Source organism: Miscanthus floridulus, chromosome 8 (genome assembly GCF_019320115.1).
Source record: "Miscanthus floridulus cultivar M001 chromosome 8, ASM1932011v1, whole genome shotgun sequence".
In the NCBI taxonomy this organism is placed as follows: domain Eukaryota; kingdom Viridiplantae; phylum Streptophyta; class Magnoliopsida; order Poales; family Poaceae; genus Miscanthus; species Miscanthus floridulus.
The window spans coordinates 78,110,836-78,128,429 of NC_089587.1; the positions used below are offsets into that span (position 1 = coordinate 78,110,836).

The 17,594-nt window shown below is 47.4% G+C and overlaps 1 protein-coding gene and 1 pseudogene across 3 annotated transcripts; both read right to left on the minus strand.

The window, feature by feature from the left end:
• Positions 1–2,905: 2,905 nt before the first annotated feature.
• On the minus strand, positions 2,906–8,532 carry LOC136476767 (wall-associated receptor kinase 2-like). Of its 3 annotated transcripts, none has more exons than XR_010763749.1 (5): positions 7,524–8,532; positions 7,282–7,410; positions 5,713–5,871; positions 3,580–5,055; positions 2,906–3,493 (listed from the first exon to the last, which is right to left on the minus strand). XR_010763749.1 is itself a non-coding variant. In XM_066474714.1 (5 exons), exons 1-5 carry the CDS (start codon positions 8,497–8,499, stop codon positions 3,809–3,811), a joined length of 2,439 nt encoding a protein of 812 aa, XP_066330811.1. In that variant the 5' UTR covers positions 8,500–8,532; the 3' UTR covers positions 2,906–3,808. The 3 variants fall into 3 exon arrangements, 2 of the variants coding, with proteins under 2 accessions (XP_066330811.1, XP_066330810.1); XM_066474714.1 differs by having other exon boundaries at positions 2,906–3,905; positions 3,978–5,055; XM_066474713.1 differs by having other exon boundaries at positions 2,906–5,055.
• Positions 8,533–10,094: 1,562 nt separating this feature from the next.
• On the minus strand, positions 10,095–11,595 carry LOC136469438 (uncharacterized; annotated as a pseudogene).
• Positions 11,596–17,594: the final 5,999 nt, after the last annotated feature.

Genomic DNA, 17,594 nt, shown 5'->3' on the forward strand with positions numbered 1-17,594 from the left:
AGAATCTTCAGAGGCATTGGTGGGCGGCGTTGCCCACTGGATCATCGGACCTGGTGTACCCGGGCTAGCACTTGGGGTGTGTGGTGGTGTATTAGATGCACCCCCACTAATGGAATTGATGCAGCAGGCGAGACCGGTTCACCGCCATCAAATTCAGAGGCGGCGCTCCCTTCAGAATCAGCGCCAGGCCCTATTGTCGGACCAGGAACAGTGTCAAAACACTGAACTGTGAAAGTATCAGGCGCTGCTTCGTCATTGCTCAGCCTGCTGTCATTCCCCTCCCAATTCCATGCCTTCTTCTCGTCGAATATCACATCTCTGGTCACCATCAGCTTGCCCTTCACGGGATCATACACTTGGAATCCCTTCGTCCCCGGCTCATAGCCGAAGAACACACCTGGAACTGATCTGTTCGCCAGCTTGCTTACGCCGGGGCCAACACGCTTGGCATAAGCAACACATCCAAACGTACGCAGATGCTTGACCCCTGGCTTCTTTCCAAACCAAGCTTCGAATGGAGTTTTCCCGTTCAGACTTTTCGTCGGCGATCGGTTCAATAGGTACACCGCCACCTTGACTGCTTCACCCCAAAACTAAGCAGGTACTCGCATGCTCTTGAGCAGGCAACGAGCCATCTCCACGACGGTATGATTCCGCCGTTCTACTACTCCGTTCTGTTGTGGGGAATATGGCGTGGTGGTACAGTGCTTGATGCCGTGGTCGTTACAGAAAGCCACAAATGCACCTGAATTAAATTCACCACCACGGTCCGTCCTGAACGCCTTCAGGCGACGGCCTGACTCCAACTCGGCCGCTGCCTTGATCCTTTTGAAATACACCAACGCCTCATCCTTGGATGCCAGAAGCTCGAGCCACATGTAGCGGCTGTGATCATCAACGATGAGCAAGAAGAACGACTTCCCGCCGGGTGTGGGCAGCGTAATGTGCCCACACAGATCACCGTGCACCTGTTCAAGCTTCTCCGTCGCGTGGTACGTCGAGGCCTGGGGAAATGGTGTGCGGTGCTGCTTGCCCAATGCGCAACCATCGCACACCTGCTCCGCATGCCGGATCAGGGGTATACCCTCCACCATCTCCCTGGCACCCAGCTCATGCAGAGACCTAAAATTCAAGTGTCCGTACCATGCATGCCAGAGCCACGCTGTCTCGTCCATCTTGGTCATCAGGCACACGGGCGAGGTCAGGTTCACCTTCATTATGTACAGGCAATTCCTCCTCTCTGCCCAGATCAGAACACCCCTCTCCTGGTTCACAGCCTGGCGGCGCTCGTACACCTTCAGGACACCGTCATCGATTTCGATGCGACACCCCCTTCTTCCAATTGGCCAAGACTCACGATATTACATTTGAGGGATGGGATGAAGTATACCTCAGTGAGCACACGATGGTCCTGATTCCTGCCGGCGATCGTGACAGCCCCGATCCCCTAGATCTCCACCGTGGATCGATCTCCAAACCGCACCGCGCCGCGCACCGTCTCGTCTAGAGTTGCCAGCGATGCCCGGCACCCAGTCATGTGATTCGTGGCCCCGGTGTCGAGGACCCATGCGCCTTCATCGTACTTCGACGGGGACACATGTTCCTGATTCAGGAACACCCGATGCGCGGTGGAGCTCGTGGTCCGCACAACATTGCAGACCTGCGCCACCATGAGCGTCGGCTGCTCAGTGTCGGCGTTCGCATGGTGAGCGGCCTCCTGCCGCTCCTCCTTCAGCTCCTTCGTCTTGCACTCCTTCGCGAAGTACCCATAGATGCCACATTTGTGGCACTTGCCTTTTCATCGTGGAGTGCCCATCGACGTGAGTTTCACACCGGAGTCACGCGCTTCGTTGCCGCCGCCGCCGCCGCGCGCTCCGGATCTCCCCTTCTTCATATAGCGCCCATCGCTCTTTCCAGCCGGACGACGAAGACGTGTCCGGCACGATGTGGCTCTTGTTCTAGGCCACCCACTCCTCCTCCGTCAACAGGAGTCGGCCAGTCTTATCCGTCACCTGCTCCATCGACGGCTCGAAGCGATCTTCCGCCGCCCGCAGATGGCCCACAAGCTCCTCGATGGAGATTTTCTTGATGTCGCAAAACATCTCGATCGTGACTGCCACCTGGTTGTAGCGCGGTGGAATGACCTAGAGGATCTTCTTCACGACACGCGTGTCATCCACGCTTTCTTCACCAAAACCACGCAGGTCAGTGGCGAGTCTGGTGATGTGCACGGCGAAGTCGTCGATTGTCTCGCCCGCCTTGAACGCGATCGTCTCAAACTCCGCCAGCAGCTTCTGTGCATTCACCTCCTTTACACGTTCTGCACCGAGACGCATCGACTTGATTGCCTCCCATGCCTCCTTCGCTGACTTCTTGTTCAAGAGAATGGAGTGCATGTCCTGGGGCACACCACGGATCATGGCACCCAGAGCGAGCCGATCCCGGTGCCGCTCCACCTTGTCGGACTCGATTGCATCCCACAGATACATGCCTTCGAGATTGCATTGCACCAGTGCGGACCACTCCTGGTAATTGGTGCAGGTTAACATAGGCCATACCAGATTTCCAGCCGCCTGGTTCCACGCCCGCTCCATCACGTCCTTGTCCTTACCGCTGGCATCACCCATGTCGGCGACGTCAGAGTTCACGCCTTCACCTCCTCGGATCCGGTGGACCAAACCACCCTGCTTCCTCTACAACCTCTCTCGTCCTCCGAGCACCTCCTACTCCGGCGGCTTGAGGCTCTGATACCACTAACCGAACGCCGCAGCAAGCTCAGATCGTGAACGCCGGAGACGGCGCGGTGATCGCGGCAAGAACGCGAGTAGATGGAAACGCGAGTAACAAACTTACACGAGAAAAGATGATTTTTGGCGGCCTAAAACGCAACGCCTTTCGTCTGTTATTGATGCTCTTATACACATATGCATGCTACAATCTCAGACTTGTAACAACCAAGCCTCCCCGCACCATCCCGCACAAAGTGCGCCACGCTGTTTTGCTGCGGCGCGCGCTGCGTGCGCTGAGTGCGTCATGGCGCAGACTGACCAAACTAAACCGGGCCAAGTCGTGATCAAGCACGCCATCGATCACGCACTGCCCCTATGCTAGCTGATGCATGACTCAGAACGAAAAATTACAAGCAAGTGCAACAATTTGGCTAACACACTCCATCGGTTCACTTGGTTACAACTCTGACAGCGCCACCTGCTTCTGCCATGCCACACGGTGCTCCAGTTTGAACTCTGAACGTGGATTCCTTCGATCCGAACGTGCTCGCCGGCCGGCAAGCACACGCTCAGGCCGTTCGCTCCTGGTAAGCACCTGCCTCGACGTCACTACCACTGCACCTGCACTGCTTCGCGGACGGGAAGGACTCCTACAGTGCTACCAACAGCCATGATCTGGCCGCGCTAACAGAATCACCAGGCTGAATTTATTTTCTTCATTGCAACAACTTGTATTTGTCGAGGCCTACATTTCAGCATCAAAACTGCAGTACTATTCATTACATGCACAGATTAAATAGGTCCCGAGAATACAATACCGCAAGAATATAGAGACACGTTTATTACTTACTCTGTTTTAAACTTCGTGGTGGTGGTAGTCCTTACAGAAAACAGGAAAACAAATCAATAAGTAAATTATGTTCATCATAGACATTACACATAATACTAATGTCTTCATAGTATTCATGAAAGGAATTATATTTGTGGAAATCAACAATCAAGAAAATGCATCCACTGAAAGCTTGCAGAACAATAATTTGGAAGGACGAAGGAACATTGTTGTTCATGACAGCACAGGTTCATCGGGGGTAGCTTCCTGACAACAATATCTCCTCTTCCATAGTATACTGCCGGCTTATTTCGCTACTATTCGCGTCTTCTTCCATAGCAAGTCGCCTGTCTGTTTGGTTAGTTGCCATTTCAATTGACATGCAGTGAACCGGTGTTTCATTATTCTCAATATCATACCTCCTTGTTGTTGAAATATTTGGAATCTGCTTCTTCTTAACCAGTATGCTTTCAAGTATTATCTCCACTTCTCTCATTGTAGGCCGGTCTTCCCCTTTCAATTTAGTACACATTGTTGCTAATGTAGCTACTTCTTGGACTTCTCCATCTTCCTCTTCCATGACTTGAGGATCTATTATGCCAACAAGATTACCTATTGCGAGCAACTTTCTGAAATGTGACACAAGATTATCACCATGCCTGGACCGATAGACAAATGGTTGCTCTCTGGTTAGCAATTCGATAAGAAGAACACCAAAACTGAAGACATCACTCTTGCCTGTTAGTCGCCCTGTATAATAGTACATGGGATCTAGGTAACCCCTTGTTCCTTGAACCTCTGTGGTTACTCCAGTTTGATCAATCAAGATGTATCTTGAAGTGCCAAAGTCAGATACTTTTGCTGTTAAACTGTCATCTAGAAGTATGTTGCTAGACTTAATATCTCTATGATATATAGGCATTGAAGCAGCTGAATGTAGGTAGGATAGAGCTCTAGAAACTTCCAATGCAATCCTTATTCGGTCAACCCATGGTACAGACAATGGTCCTTCAACATGGAGATGTTGATATAGGGTTCCATTTGAGATAAATTCATAAACTAGTAGCGGGACTTCTGTCTCAAGGCAACATCCTAATAGCTTCACCACATTTCTATGATTGACCTGAGAAAGAATGGCGACTTCATTTATAAATTCGTTGATCTCCCGTTCTACTATAATCCTTGATTTCTTGACTGCCACGACCTTTAGATCAATAATTCCTTTGAACACAACGCCATGTCCTCCTCCACCAATCACACGTGCTTTATCAAAATTGTTTGTAGCCTTCTCTAGATCCCTTAGAGTAATTGTCATCCTTTCTCCAATGTCTCCATTATGTGATACAAGTTGCTGCAATAGTAGCCCATGATTTTGATTGAAAAAAATTTCTCTCATTTTTTTCTCCTTTCGTAGCTTTATTTTACGTGATATGAATGGAGCACCTAGTACTAGCAAAAGACTTATTCCACCGCCTACTCCTAGCCCAATGCTTAGACCTGAAAAAAGAAGATCAATGGGCTAAATTAAGGAGTTGGAATCATAGTTTCCATTAAAAAAAGGAATACTTGTATCCTAGCTAGCCCGATGCTTAGACCAAGCATATCCATATTTATAATAAAGAGAATGTAGTTTCTACTTAGCCTGATGCTTAGATCAAGCATATCCATATATATAATAAAGAGAATGTAGTTTCTACTTAATACAAGGTTAAAATTATTTAGCTACTAATCGCATCAAAATTTGAAAGGCGCCACAATCTAGACTCATGAAGTCCTAGTACATTGGGATGCAACTAAAGCTAACAAAACTCACATAAGTTTTCAACTAAATACATATTTGAGGTGTGTGAGGTGCGAAGCAATGCTATCAGAGGAGGGAAAAATGAATATAGATTAAAAGACACATTGAATAATTGTAAGTAGAATTTTTATCATAACCGGATTGATGTTACCAGGTTTATGTTAGAAATGACCTGGGAGAGACCGTGTGAAAAGATAGTCCTATTAGTGGTATATCCTAAATTTTACTGCAAATTTCTCATAAGGATATCTCCTAAGTTTCTAGCATATGCAGAAGTAAAAGTTAATAAAATAGTGATTATAATATGGAAAATATAAGGTAATAGGCAGCGTCCACATATACTGGCTTGTCACCTGTGTAGGAATTCTTCTGTTTTGTAGTAACGACACAACCATCTTTTGTGGATGGACTTCCATATGTTCCATTAGGACATTGGCACTGAAATGTACCGAGGAAATTTTGACAGATTCCATAGCAACTATATGCCTCCGGTTTCTCACACTCATCTATGTCTGGAAAATACATGCATAACAAAATAGACAAGTTAACACACTACATATTTGGAAGAATACCATAACACGTAGTAAGCATATGTATTGTAATGCCATGTGTATCAATGGATAAAACTAAATGATGTTATATATGGAGGAAAGCTACATGGCACTTGAGTGTTTTAGAGTCCCCCAGCACACAAAATTATATATAGGGACTGGATTCGATGTCGTCATCATCTTCTGTCATATAATTTTGTAGCCACTCGATTTTAATGTACACTATCGTATCTCTTGTTGTTGGGTCTAGTTAGAACTAGATCTGACTAGTTCAAACTGGATCTGGTTGAAACTTATTGCTGCTGGGTCTGTTCAAACTAGGTTCTAACTATTGTAAACTGAGTTCTAACTGGTTCAAGGTCTGGTTGAAACTTGTTGAAGCTAGGTCTAGTTTTAATTCTGACTTTGTTCAAACTGGCTGATTGGTTTGAACTGGATATGGTTCTAGCTGTGGTTTTGACTGTGGTTGGAAACTCTAGTTTGACCGGTTCAAACCGGGTACGTTCCAACTGGTTGGAATTGGGTCTTGTTCGTTCTGACTGGTTTGAACTTGGTCTAATTGGAACTGGTTGTTCCTGAGTTTGGTTTGATCTAGTTCTGTTGGGTGCTGCTGGGTTTGGTTGTGACTCGACGCTGCTGGCTCTCCAGGATTTGTTGGCCCTTAGATTTGTATCTGACGTTCTTTAAATCAAGTGTCACATTCATCTCAAACAATTGAATATAAGCTAGATAGGCTCATATACATGTAGATGGTCATGTCAAATATATTTATGGCGTGACTCGGTCGACGATAATATAAATGTAAGCTAAAGCTATATTATAAAGTATTACTATCATATTAGGGTGTGCAAGTATCAATCTGAGTGACTACTAGAGAAAGGACTAACACAGGTGGTCAAATTCTATTTCCAGAGGCATGGCTAATAGCTTTTTATAAGCTAGGTGATTGAATAATTAAAAATAGGCTACAAGTTAGGTTGTTTGGGTCAGCTAGAATTTTTTAGCAGCTAGCAACTTATTTTAGTCAATCCAAACAGGGTTTAGATCTCAATTTCCTCGAACACATTACCTCTAGTCTAATACTATGTTGAATTATATGCCCCGACTGGTTCAACCAAAAACCTAAACTAATAGAAAATGACAGACAATTCAAATATATTTAACAGTATATTTTAGAAACTAATGTTGAAATTGCAATAGTATATTTGACTTCAAATGTATATCATGATATTATTTTTGAATTTTAACAATAAATACTAGTAAAAGAAATATCTTATGGCACCATGTAGCCGTCCAAAACATTTGTTGCGGTTATGTAACAGGAGAAAGCAGTGTAAATTGCAAGTGTTTTTTTTTATTTGCGTCATGTACCTATGCATCCATTTGGGACAGAAGCATTTCCTGTGTAGCCAGTTTGGCATTGGCAGGTAAAATTCCCGGGTGTGTTCTTGCAAACACCATAGCAAGGATATTGGTATGGAAATTCGCATTCGTTGATATCTGTAGCAAAACAAATGCTTAAATAGTAATTAGCTAGGAGAGATCGAGTTATTACAGAAAGAATGCATGTCTGCAGATTTTGAAGACAGGCCTGGAACTGCCGGTAAAAATACCTTGGCATCCACCGAGAACATAAGGATTTCCCTGATAACCATCTGAGCATTGACATAGATAGCCACCATGGCCATCGGTAAAGGAGTCTTGGCAATAGCTGTGGTTACTGAGACATTCGGGGGCGGTAATATTTGTCAGACATGTCGAATTACTAATTATCCAATCTAGTGTGGCCGGAAGCGCCTTAGGAGTACCGTGGACGAGCATGTCAAGATGGTCGGCATTGAAAATCTTGTCCACTATGTATACAGCAGGTAGAAATAGACCCTGTGGTCCGCCAGAAAGCAAGTTCATCTGAATGGAGTAGAAAGAGTAACCTAGAACGATGCTTGTCTGACAGCAGAAAATGCCCGTACAGTTACCATTTCGCGCACCCACAATGAAGCCGGGTTCTATTGACGGGCAGATAGCTGTGCAAGAGCTGACCAAGTTGTTATTGACACCCCCCTGGATGCTGACCTGGATGTCGCACCCCATCACCTGGAGCATGCTCGTCGACTCCGACAAGAAGTAGGGACCATTCCGTGGGAGCCCGAACCCCCATGTGCTGGTGCTGCTGTTCGTGGTGCGGCCACTACCATCATCATACTGAAACTGCACGGCGGGGCTGTTGATGCGCACCGTGCTGTTTTCGACAGAGATGTCCAGCACCTGCACCGTGCCGTCGCCGAGGAACAGCTTGGGTGGCTGATGATGGTGCGAGCTATTCTTGCAGGTGAGGTTGAAGCCGGCGGCGTGGTAGCAGCCTGGCTCGATGCCGAACGGGTACGGGATGCTGATGTTGCCGCACCTCCTGGTGCAGTAGTAGTTACTGCCCAGCAACCCCGTGGCTGTTGTCGCAGCTGCAGGTGCCGAGACGCCGCCGCCGGGCGGGAGCATCAGCAGCAGCGTCGCAACTACAGCAGCAAGTGCTAAAACTGCTTTCCTCGCTACTACTACTACCTTTGTCTTCATGTGTGCACTGCGTATATGCATGGAATCGTATATGCTAAACAACAACAATGGCCGCCTCTTATTTTTGTTGTGGTCCTCATCACTTCATCAGTATAAATAGTGCCTGATATCTCCTCTTATTCCAGTGAAAGTTGCACGATGCCAATGCAAGGACGAAGACGAACTAAGTTAATTAATTTCGTCGTCCATCAAAACAAAAACGCGGCGCACGCGGTGATTTGACTTGACTTGACTTGACTGGTTTGTGGTGCTAATTAAGATATTTTATCCTTGCTGTTTTTGTTCTTCGTCACGAAGCATTAGCTTTGAGCTTTATGAGCTTTGAACCTTGTTTTATGGCCGCAATTTATTGGTTGAGAGGTCAAGAGGTGAACAGCTGAACAATTTTTGCCTTCAGCTCAAGCGTGAGCTGGGCGATCTGTTAATGCCGCTTATGTATATTATTTGGTTTTCAATTTTGTGAAAACAACACTACTACAAAACGACTCTTAGAGACGCCGTGTCGTATTTTGATCCATTTTTTGTTTTGCAATGAAAATTTTGGAACATCGATCTCAGTCAGTTTTAACCTTTTCATTCAGAAAATTTGACTCTAGATGTACACAAACACTAAAGGCAAAACAAAATTACAACAGTTTCAAACAATTTTGACAAAAAACAAAATCTGACAACAACAATAAACTCGTACAAAAATTTAGATAGTAGCTATATATACACTAGCTAGTCACTTAGACAATTAAGCTCTTATCATTGCATCTACTGGGACAGATTATAGGGCATATATACACCCAAACTAAATGATGCGTCGTCCATTCTCTGTTTTATCAAATGGCTAAAATCATGATTTGGTCCTACTGCTAAAGGTGTTTTTAGGCCCGAAACCACCAACTTAACTAGTGCCTGACACACGGCTTGGATGGTGACTTGACTTTGACTTGGACCTGCGTTTATAGTAGGAGTATGCATGCCCTATACTATTTCACTTCAGCCAGTAATGCAGGTAATGCATTCTATGGTTTTAGCCGAAAACATTGTAAGTCTTTTTAAAATGAGTTAAATGCACCAGAGATCCATTAACTTGTGAGGAAATTTCAGTTGAGTCCATTAACTTCCAAAGTGACTTTTTGGGTCCATAAACTTTTAAAATGGTTCACTGCAGTCCGTACCTATTTATTTAACCTTAAATTCAAAGCACATTTGTAGAAAACCCCTTCCCATACGCATGCAGGAGCATGCATGGCTCTCTGCCCACGTGCCACATGCGGGATTTTCACCCGGGTGCATGCATGGCTCTCCGCCGCTCTCTTCTCCGCGCTCGGGTACATGCATGCACAAATTGCAACGACTTTTAATCTGACACAACATTAGCGGATGGATACAAGCAGAGATGCTGGCTACGGAGTAGTAGTAGTACGTACTACACAAGCCTAAGCTGTACGAAATGTTTAGAGATGTACAGTAGTGACCCGTAGCATTGTACAGAGAAACCAGAGACATTTGGCCGTGTACGTCAGCAAGCAATGCCAATCAATCAAAGTCAAACACACAATTCGCAGTCGGAGTACAGTCTAAGGCATGGTGGCGTGCTCTGACTCAGCGGAGCAAATCGTCGACTACTAGTGCAAAATAGCTACGGCTTGCTCTTGTCGATCACCCGCCGGACGACGGAGTTCAGCATCCGTCTCGTCCGCGGCATCCCCAAGATCCGCTCTGCAAGCTGCATCGCCTCCGCCGGCGCCGCTCCGTGCTGCATGGCACGTTCCGCACAGATGAAACGCCAGTCTCAGCTAACGAACGACCGAGCGGCCGGCCGGCGCGGGCCCACTGTTGGCGTGATAGGAAGGATAGGCGAATACTTACGTCTACGCTGGTTTGGAGCAGCGAGCCGAGGACGTGGTAGGCATTGCAGTCCATCGCCAACTCCCGGAGCCGCTCGTCGGGCAGGCGCAAGAACGCTTCGAGCCCGCGCTGCAACGGAGGCACCGGAGACGGACTAGCGCGGGGGCGAAAGCACGCCTGTACCACGAAGTGCCCGTATGTGTCCGTGGACCACGCCACGAGATCGTCCACGATGAACGCCCTGATGCGGTCCTCGAGCTGATCGTGATGGCCTCTCTTGAATAGTTCCTACAAGAAGACGCTGCTGCGGCATGCGAATGCCGGCCAGAAGGAGGTTTCCCGGCCCGCCCGTTAGTTTCTCCAGATTGAGAACGAACGTTAGGAGTGGCGATCGAGAAGAACCACGCAGTGAATGAACTCATGTTGTAATGGTATATGCTCAGCTCTCACCCGTATTGTTTCTTGGAGATCTCAACGGCATGGGTCAAGATGGTGTCCTCGAGATCATGGCCGAGCTCATGCTTCGTCGCGTTCTCCAGGCATAGCATCACGCTCATCCCCCCGAAATAGGACGTGGCCATGTCGCGGAAGCGGGGGACGGCGAGCTCACGGGTGAAAATCTAAACGGAAGTTCATCAGAAAAAAACCCCATCAGTAGCAATACGTATGTCGTCCTCCAGGGCTGTTGTGGGTAGCTACATTACATACCGAGCAACGGCTGTAAGGCAACGTGGCGAAGAAATGCTCAAGCAGTTCCGGGCCCTTGCTCTGTTCCATCATCCATCCCTCGATTAGGCACCTGAATAGCTGCTGCAGTACTTCGGGGAAGTTCCGCGCCGCCACCCTGACGAGCACCCTCAGAGCTGTCTCCCTGCACCGTGCAAAAGCAAAACAACAGCAAAGCAAACACACACAGATGAGCTCTGAGCTCGCCGTTGTCTTGATCGAGCAGGAAGGCCAACCAATCCGACTATCCGAGCTCGCCGGGTTCGTCGCGACATCCTGAAGCGCCTGACGGTTTGGAGCGCCAGCCACTGGGCCCCGACGCGCACCGATCACACCGGCGGAGGTGTTCGGGTCGTTGCTGGTGGCGTTGCCGCCCCGCGCTGCGAAGCCGGGGGCAGCGGCGGGCCGAGCGCAGACTGCCGCCCAGGGACGATAGACGGAGGCGTGCGGGTTGAAGACGCCGTCGTGCCCGAGCGCGGAGAAGAGAGCGGCGGAGAGCCATGCATGCACCCGGGTGAAAATCCCGCCTGGGGCACCTGCGCAGAGAGCCATGCATGCACTTGCATGTGTGTGGGAAGGGGTTTTCTATAAATATGCTTTGAATTTAAGGTTAAATAAATAGGTATGGACTGCAGCGAGCTATTTTAAAAGTTTATGGACCCAAAAAGCCACTTTGGAAGTTGATGGACTCAACTGAAACTTCCTCACAAGTTAATGGATCTCTGGTGCATTTAACTCTTTTAAAATTACTTTGTTCCACCGAGCATGTGTGCTACAAAAAGTTCAGTAAATAGGTCGGGCGGTCGCTTTTTTAATAAACGGACAAGTTCCGACCCTTGTGTTTAAACAAGCTTGTTATTTTGTTTCGTTTGAACAAGTCTGTTCTTTTGTTTCGTTTAAACAAGTCTGATCTTTCTCCCTTTTTATGTGTAAAAAAGGGTTAATGTGTTCCGACCCTTCCTTTTGTTAAGACTGTAGAGCTCAAGGTGCGGGCGAGAAAAACTCTGGTTACTCTGGTAAGCAAGAGTGCCGTAGCCGCTGGGGCATATGTTTCTTACAGTCCGACTAGTTTTACTCGGCGTTCATTTCCGCAAACTTTGCCTCTAGGTTTTTAACGTGAGAAAGAATCAGGCACGACGACTCTTTTAGAAAGGGTATATCTATATGCCCTTATCAGCCCCCGAGTGAGACCCGGCCCCTTGCCGTTGCCGGAGTCAAGTTTCAGTAAAGATCAAGGAGACGATAACGAAACTAGTAGGAGAAAGTGTCTCTCGTTTTAGAAACATTATTCTTAGTTTTTGTTCGTACCCCCACCCTAGGATCCAAGCCATCGTTCTGCGACCGCGCATTCAGTCTCCTCGCGAGTCCAACTTTCCTCGAGCCCCCGCGCGTAGCGGGGGTCCGATCGAGGGTCGGCTCGTCTTTGTGATCGTCACCCCCGTCCACGGTTTCCGCAACCGGAGGGTTTGAGCTAACATCACTTGCCTCGATGGCTCGAGTGTCGCGCTTGGTGAGCTCGCTAACAGGCATGTCCGACAGGAATCCGGGTCCATCGTTCATGACGGGGTCGACATAGCCCTCATGTGGCATTCCACTGCTCCTTAACCCGCCTGCCGGCAGATGCCTAAGTCGTTCCGGAGATCGACTCAGGTGTCCCGCTGGCCTCCCCTCGATGGAGATTCTGTGGGCTTGGCTCGAGATGAGGAGTGAAAGAGAAGGTCGAGATGACCCTGTCCGCTTCTGAGCGGGCCGGACAAAGGCCCCTAGGTCTCATATGCGTTTTCTCCCCTAGCTCTATTTGATGTGAGGCGGCCTCGAGCCCTTCGCGGGCCAACCTTTGAACCTCGGTCGATCGGATTCCCGAGTCGGTGTCGGGCGGCTTGAGCCCCTGAGCCCCATTGGGCTCGGTAGGGGTCGGACGAGTTTTATGCGTCACCCCGTCCATGGTTTCCGCAACCGAAGAGGTTGAGCTAACGACACTTGCCTCGATGGCTCGAGTGTCGCGCTTGGTGAGCTCGCTAATGGGCATATCCGAGTGGAATCCGGGTGTTGATGCAAAAGTGGATCTACAAACACAAAGGGTTAATACCCGAATCGATATCCAAGGCGTGCCAGTCGATTTGACCTGTTAATCGACAAGGATGAAGATACGAGCACTTTGGTCCTGACAACAGCGATACGCCCGGAAGTCACGGCCAAGAGGTACTCACGCGGAACTCGAGGATCGCCGAAGGTCGCACTGAAGCGATGCAGCTCGCCGAATCAATGAGAACTCGTAAAAAGGAAAAATAATGCAAATTGACGAAGTCGCCGAAAAGTAAGTAGATGCAAATAGGAGTAAAAATTGGTTTTGATATTGATTGATATATCCTAATTACATTGCCCCTCACTCCATATTTATACCCTGATCTAAAGAGACACAACCAAACACAACTAGGACACCAAGCCCATATCTAAGGAAACACGTGACTCTTACATGAATCATACTCTAACAAATATAGAAAAGGAAATCAACTCCTATCTATTTCCCTGTCCGCCTCAATTACGATGGAAATCTCACCGTCCTCCTTCCCATCGGCATACTCCCTGTTTCATCGGCAGTAGTCTTTAAGTCTTCCTTCATCGGCATACTCCCTGTTTCATCGGCAGTAGTCTTCAAGCCTCCCTTCATCGGCATCGACAATAACACCTCCAACCTCATCGGCAACGCCCGAGTCTAAATCAACCTTTCCATCGACCACCACCAGCTATCGGCAACCATCTTTATAAGCTGGCTTTCATCGGCTATCAGAGTATACAGTAACTTTCCCCTTGCCGATTAGTCCACTCCGATCATTTTGACACGTGCAAAAAACGGTGTCAACACATGCCCCCTAATTTTGGAGTATAAAACCATTAATGCTCCGAAATTTACTCCAGATAACGCTTGCCTTCGCTCGATTACCATAACTCATTCTCCAAGCCAAAACTTGATCTGTTATCAAATCCAATCAAATCTAATCCTGATTCACGCACTTCAGTAAATATCGCACAATCGCCAACCATTCTTGCCTTGATTATGGTTAAGATACCGAAACAATAACCCATCGGCAAGATCCTAACATGATAATGCTGTCATTTTCAGAATTAAAATATCCTGTACCGATATCTCTTCCAAGTCATGATTACTTGCCATCAACCCATCTGTACAATCCCCTGATTATCGTGCGAACAATTACCATATCCATCTGAACCACTTCGACCTACATGCGCGCGGTATAGAGATAAGTCCAAAATACCCCTACTCCAAGCGGCTTATAAATAGATTCCTCCGGAACACTCGCCTTCTACCCTCAGACTCCAATCTTTGATATTTTCTCTTTCCGGCGGCGACTCCGACGAACAACTGCGCGACCTCAACCAACAAGAACTCTTCTCCAGCGTTAACCTCAAGTTCTCCGGCTCGTGCCCCCATCTTCCTCAAGATAATGGCAATCAACTTCGACGTCCCTGCGGTTCGCTCCACTTCCATTACCTTTTACTTTGATTCCCCTAGTTTTTGCAAATCCATACAGTTGGTGATTTTTCCTTTCTTTTGTTCTCCGGATCCTTTAAACTTAGGAACTACGCAACAAATTAGTTATTCCAACCGATCAGCCGCATGTCCAATGCCTAGGACCAATGGGCAACCCAGATCCAACCGATCTGATTAATGCAGAGGTTAACAGAATCCCTTTTAGAGCCCAAAATTTCTCTCTGAATTTATGGAAAGACACATTCCGATCTTGGCCCAAAACCACCAAAGGGTGGAAAGATTGGTACTTGAGGGTTAATAGATCGATGCAAGTATACTGGGCAGAACGGAAGTTAGACCAATGCATTAGGCTATCTATTGCCGATATGCAGAAGAATGAATCAATGATGATTGCAGCTACTTACTTCTGGTCAGACACAACAAACACTTTTATGTTTGGACATGGCCCAGCTACTCCCACACTTGCCGATGTATACATGCTCACTGGTTTGGATATTTCAACTGCCGATGAAGGCTCTATTTATGGCAGAAAATCTGAGTATAGGGTGAATACCCGCAACATCGGCGGTTGGACAGGATACATCCAAGAATGCTAGAAGACTGGGACAGTTAATCAGAGGGAACATGCCACATTCTTGAATATGTGGTTAGAAAAATTTATCTTCTGTGGTCGATCAGTAGGACCAACTAACGCTTTCCTCCCCGCTGCTGAACTCCTGGCCAATGGCGTAAGATTCCCTCTTGGCCGATATCTTCTAAGCTCCACTTATCATCTTCTTCATCAAGTATCTCAGAAACTTCTGCTTGGCGAACCCATCGGCAACTTAGGAGGCCCGTGGTGGTTCATCAACATGTGGCTGAATACCCATATGCACAAACGGTTGCAATGGGACTTCTTTGCCCAACAATTCCCACGAGAAATTGCTAAAGACCATGTGCTTGGGGATGAGGAATCGGCAACATGCTCACCTCTCAATTTTGGTGAAGCCATAATTGTCCTCCCTGGAACAGAAGCCAATGAAGACCAGATCGGCAGATTCTTTCAAAGCTTCTACAATGGTCTTTCTCGTGATCATAGGGCCTGGGTGCCTTATATTGACGAAGAAAACAGATTCCCCCTTCTTTTCAATTTTGCCGATGACACTCTGAATCAAGATAACGAGCTCATGATGGCTATCATTACTCCCAGGGCGATTCCAGTAAACACATTCGGTAGTGGGAAAAACACCAATATCACATATGAGTTCTACAACCCATCGGCAGTATCTCGTCAATTGGCTTTTGGGCAACTGCCAATCAAACTTTGTTTTGCCGATGTGATCAAACCTAGAGAAACAATCACCTGCGGAACAGATTGGAACAGGGTAGTGCAACTCTCCCCCGATGCCGATACTATGAATGTCGATATATCCATCTGGACGCCAGTATCTTTCATCACCGAATCATATAAGCAATGGTGGCGAGAGTGGAGGGAACAACTGTTTGCAACATCTGTTCACACATATCGGCACATGATCGACCCTGAATACGCCATTCCCGATGACGCAGTAAGTTCCTTTTAGCTCCCTTCCGCTTTTTCCTTTCATATATCGGTAACTAACTCTCTCGTGACAGGTTAACAACCCAGCACCAACTATGAGCAAAAGTGGAAAACCCTTCGATCTTCGGCCTGTTTCCCCGATATCTCCGATCGGCTACAACGCTCCCACCTTAGCCGCTTTGACTCACCAGAAGATCCGTACCAAGACCATCACCTCCAAATCCAAATTGGCTACAGCCAGGGCCACTCCATCGGCCGCTGCTACAACCTTGGTCAAGGCATTCAAGGTAACAACCTTGTTTATTTCTACTTATGCCGATCACAAACTGTATTAACATTAATCTTCAGGGTGTAAGAGCCGCTGCTGGATCATCATCGGCAATTCCTCCGATATCAAGCACCACTTCTTCTGACAAACCTTCAGAGGTATCCCCTTGATTTCATGTTTTATCTGCTAAATATCATACCTTACACTTGTTTTGCAGCAACAAATGGGTACATCGGCAAGCGTACCAGATGTTCAAGCTCCACAACCAACAAGTGCCGATGCCCCCCAGCCAACCGTTGCTGAGGCCCAAGCAAAGCGCAAAGCCTTAACAGATGTCGAGGCACAGCCAAAACGACAGAAGTCCATGCCGATCCCCCCATCTGCCCCAACGTCTGCAAGCCGGCCAGAGTCAATCGATGCAACTGAGCAAGCAGTTAATCCTCCTGTACAGGACATACCATCGGTCATCATACCCCAAGGGCCAACCACTGATGAGGCCACAGAGGATATTCCATCGGCAAGTTCAGCCGATCCTCCACACGGCATACTCCAGGCTGCTTCCTCTAGCCAAGCACAGGAAATTGCCTTGAAACAGGTAAGCCAATTGACCTAGTCGATTTATAATATTCATATTTATCCTCAACTGACCTCTTTTTCTTTTCCTCAGGAACAAGACTCCCCAAACAGCCTATTTTCCTTTGCCATTGACGTTTCTGACGATGATGGAGAGGAAACAAGTTCTTCCCTTGCACTGGGAACAATATCGGCAGAAGTTAAGTCCAAGTTGGAAGCTCTTCTGAACTTGCTACAGCAGGATACCGCCCAACTGGTAGATGACTCGGACCCCGCAAAGGCAATTTTCAAAACAATCCGTGGCCAGGTCCCTGCCGATGTTGAAGAAGTACTCTTCCCAGCAGCCCATTTAGAAAGCCGCCAACTACAATATCAACGGGCTGCTCAACGTATTGCCGATAGAGCAGCTCAGGCTCAACTCAAAAAAGAGATGCTACAACTGAAACAAATTGCCGATGAGAAGCACAAGAGCATCGGCAACTTGCAGACTTCGGGTGCTGAACTTAAGCAGAAAATCTTGGATTTATCGGCAAAAAAGATGGCTTTATTGGCTGAATTGAAAGAAGTCGATGTAGCCTTAACTCATGCTCAACAAGAAGAAAGCCAGCTACCCAATGCCATCAAGGGCCTTTAGCAAGAAAGAGACATCCAGGCTC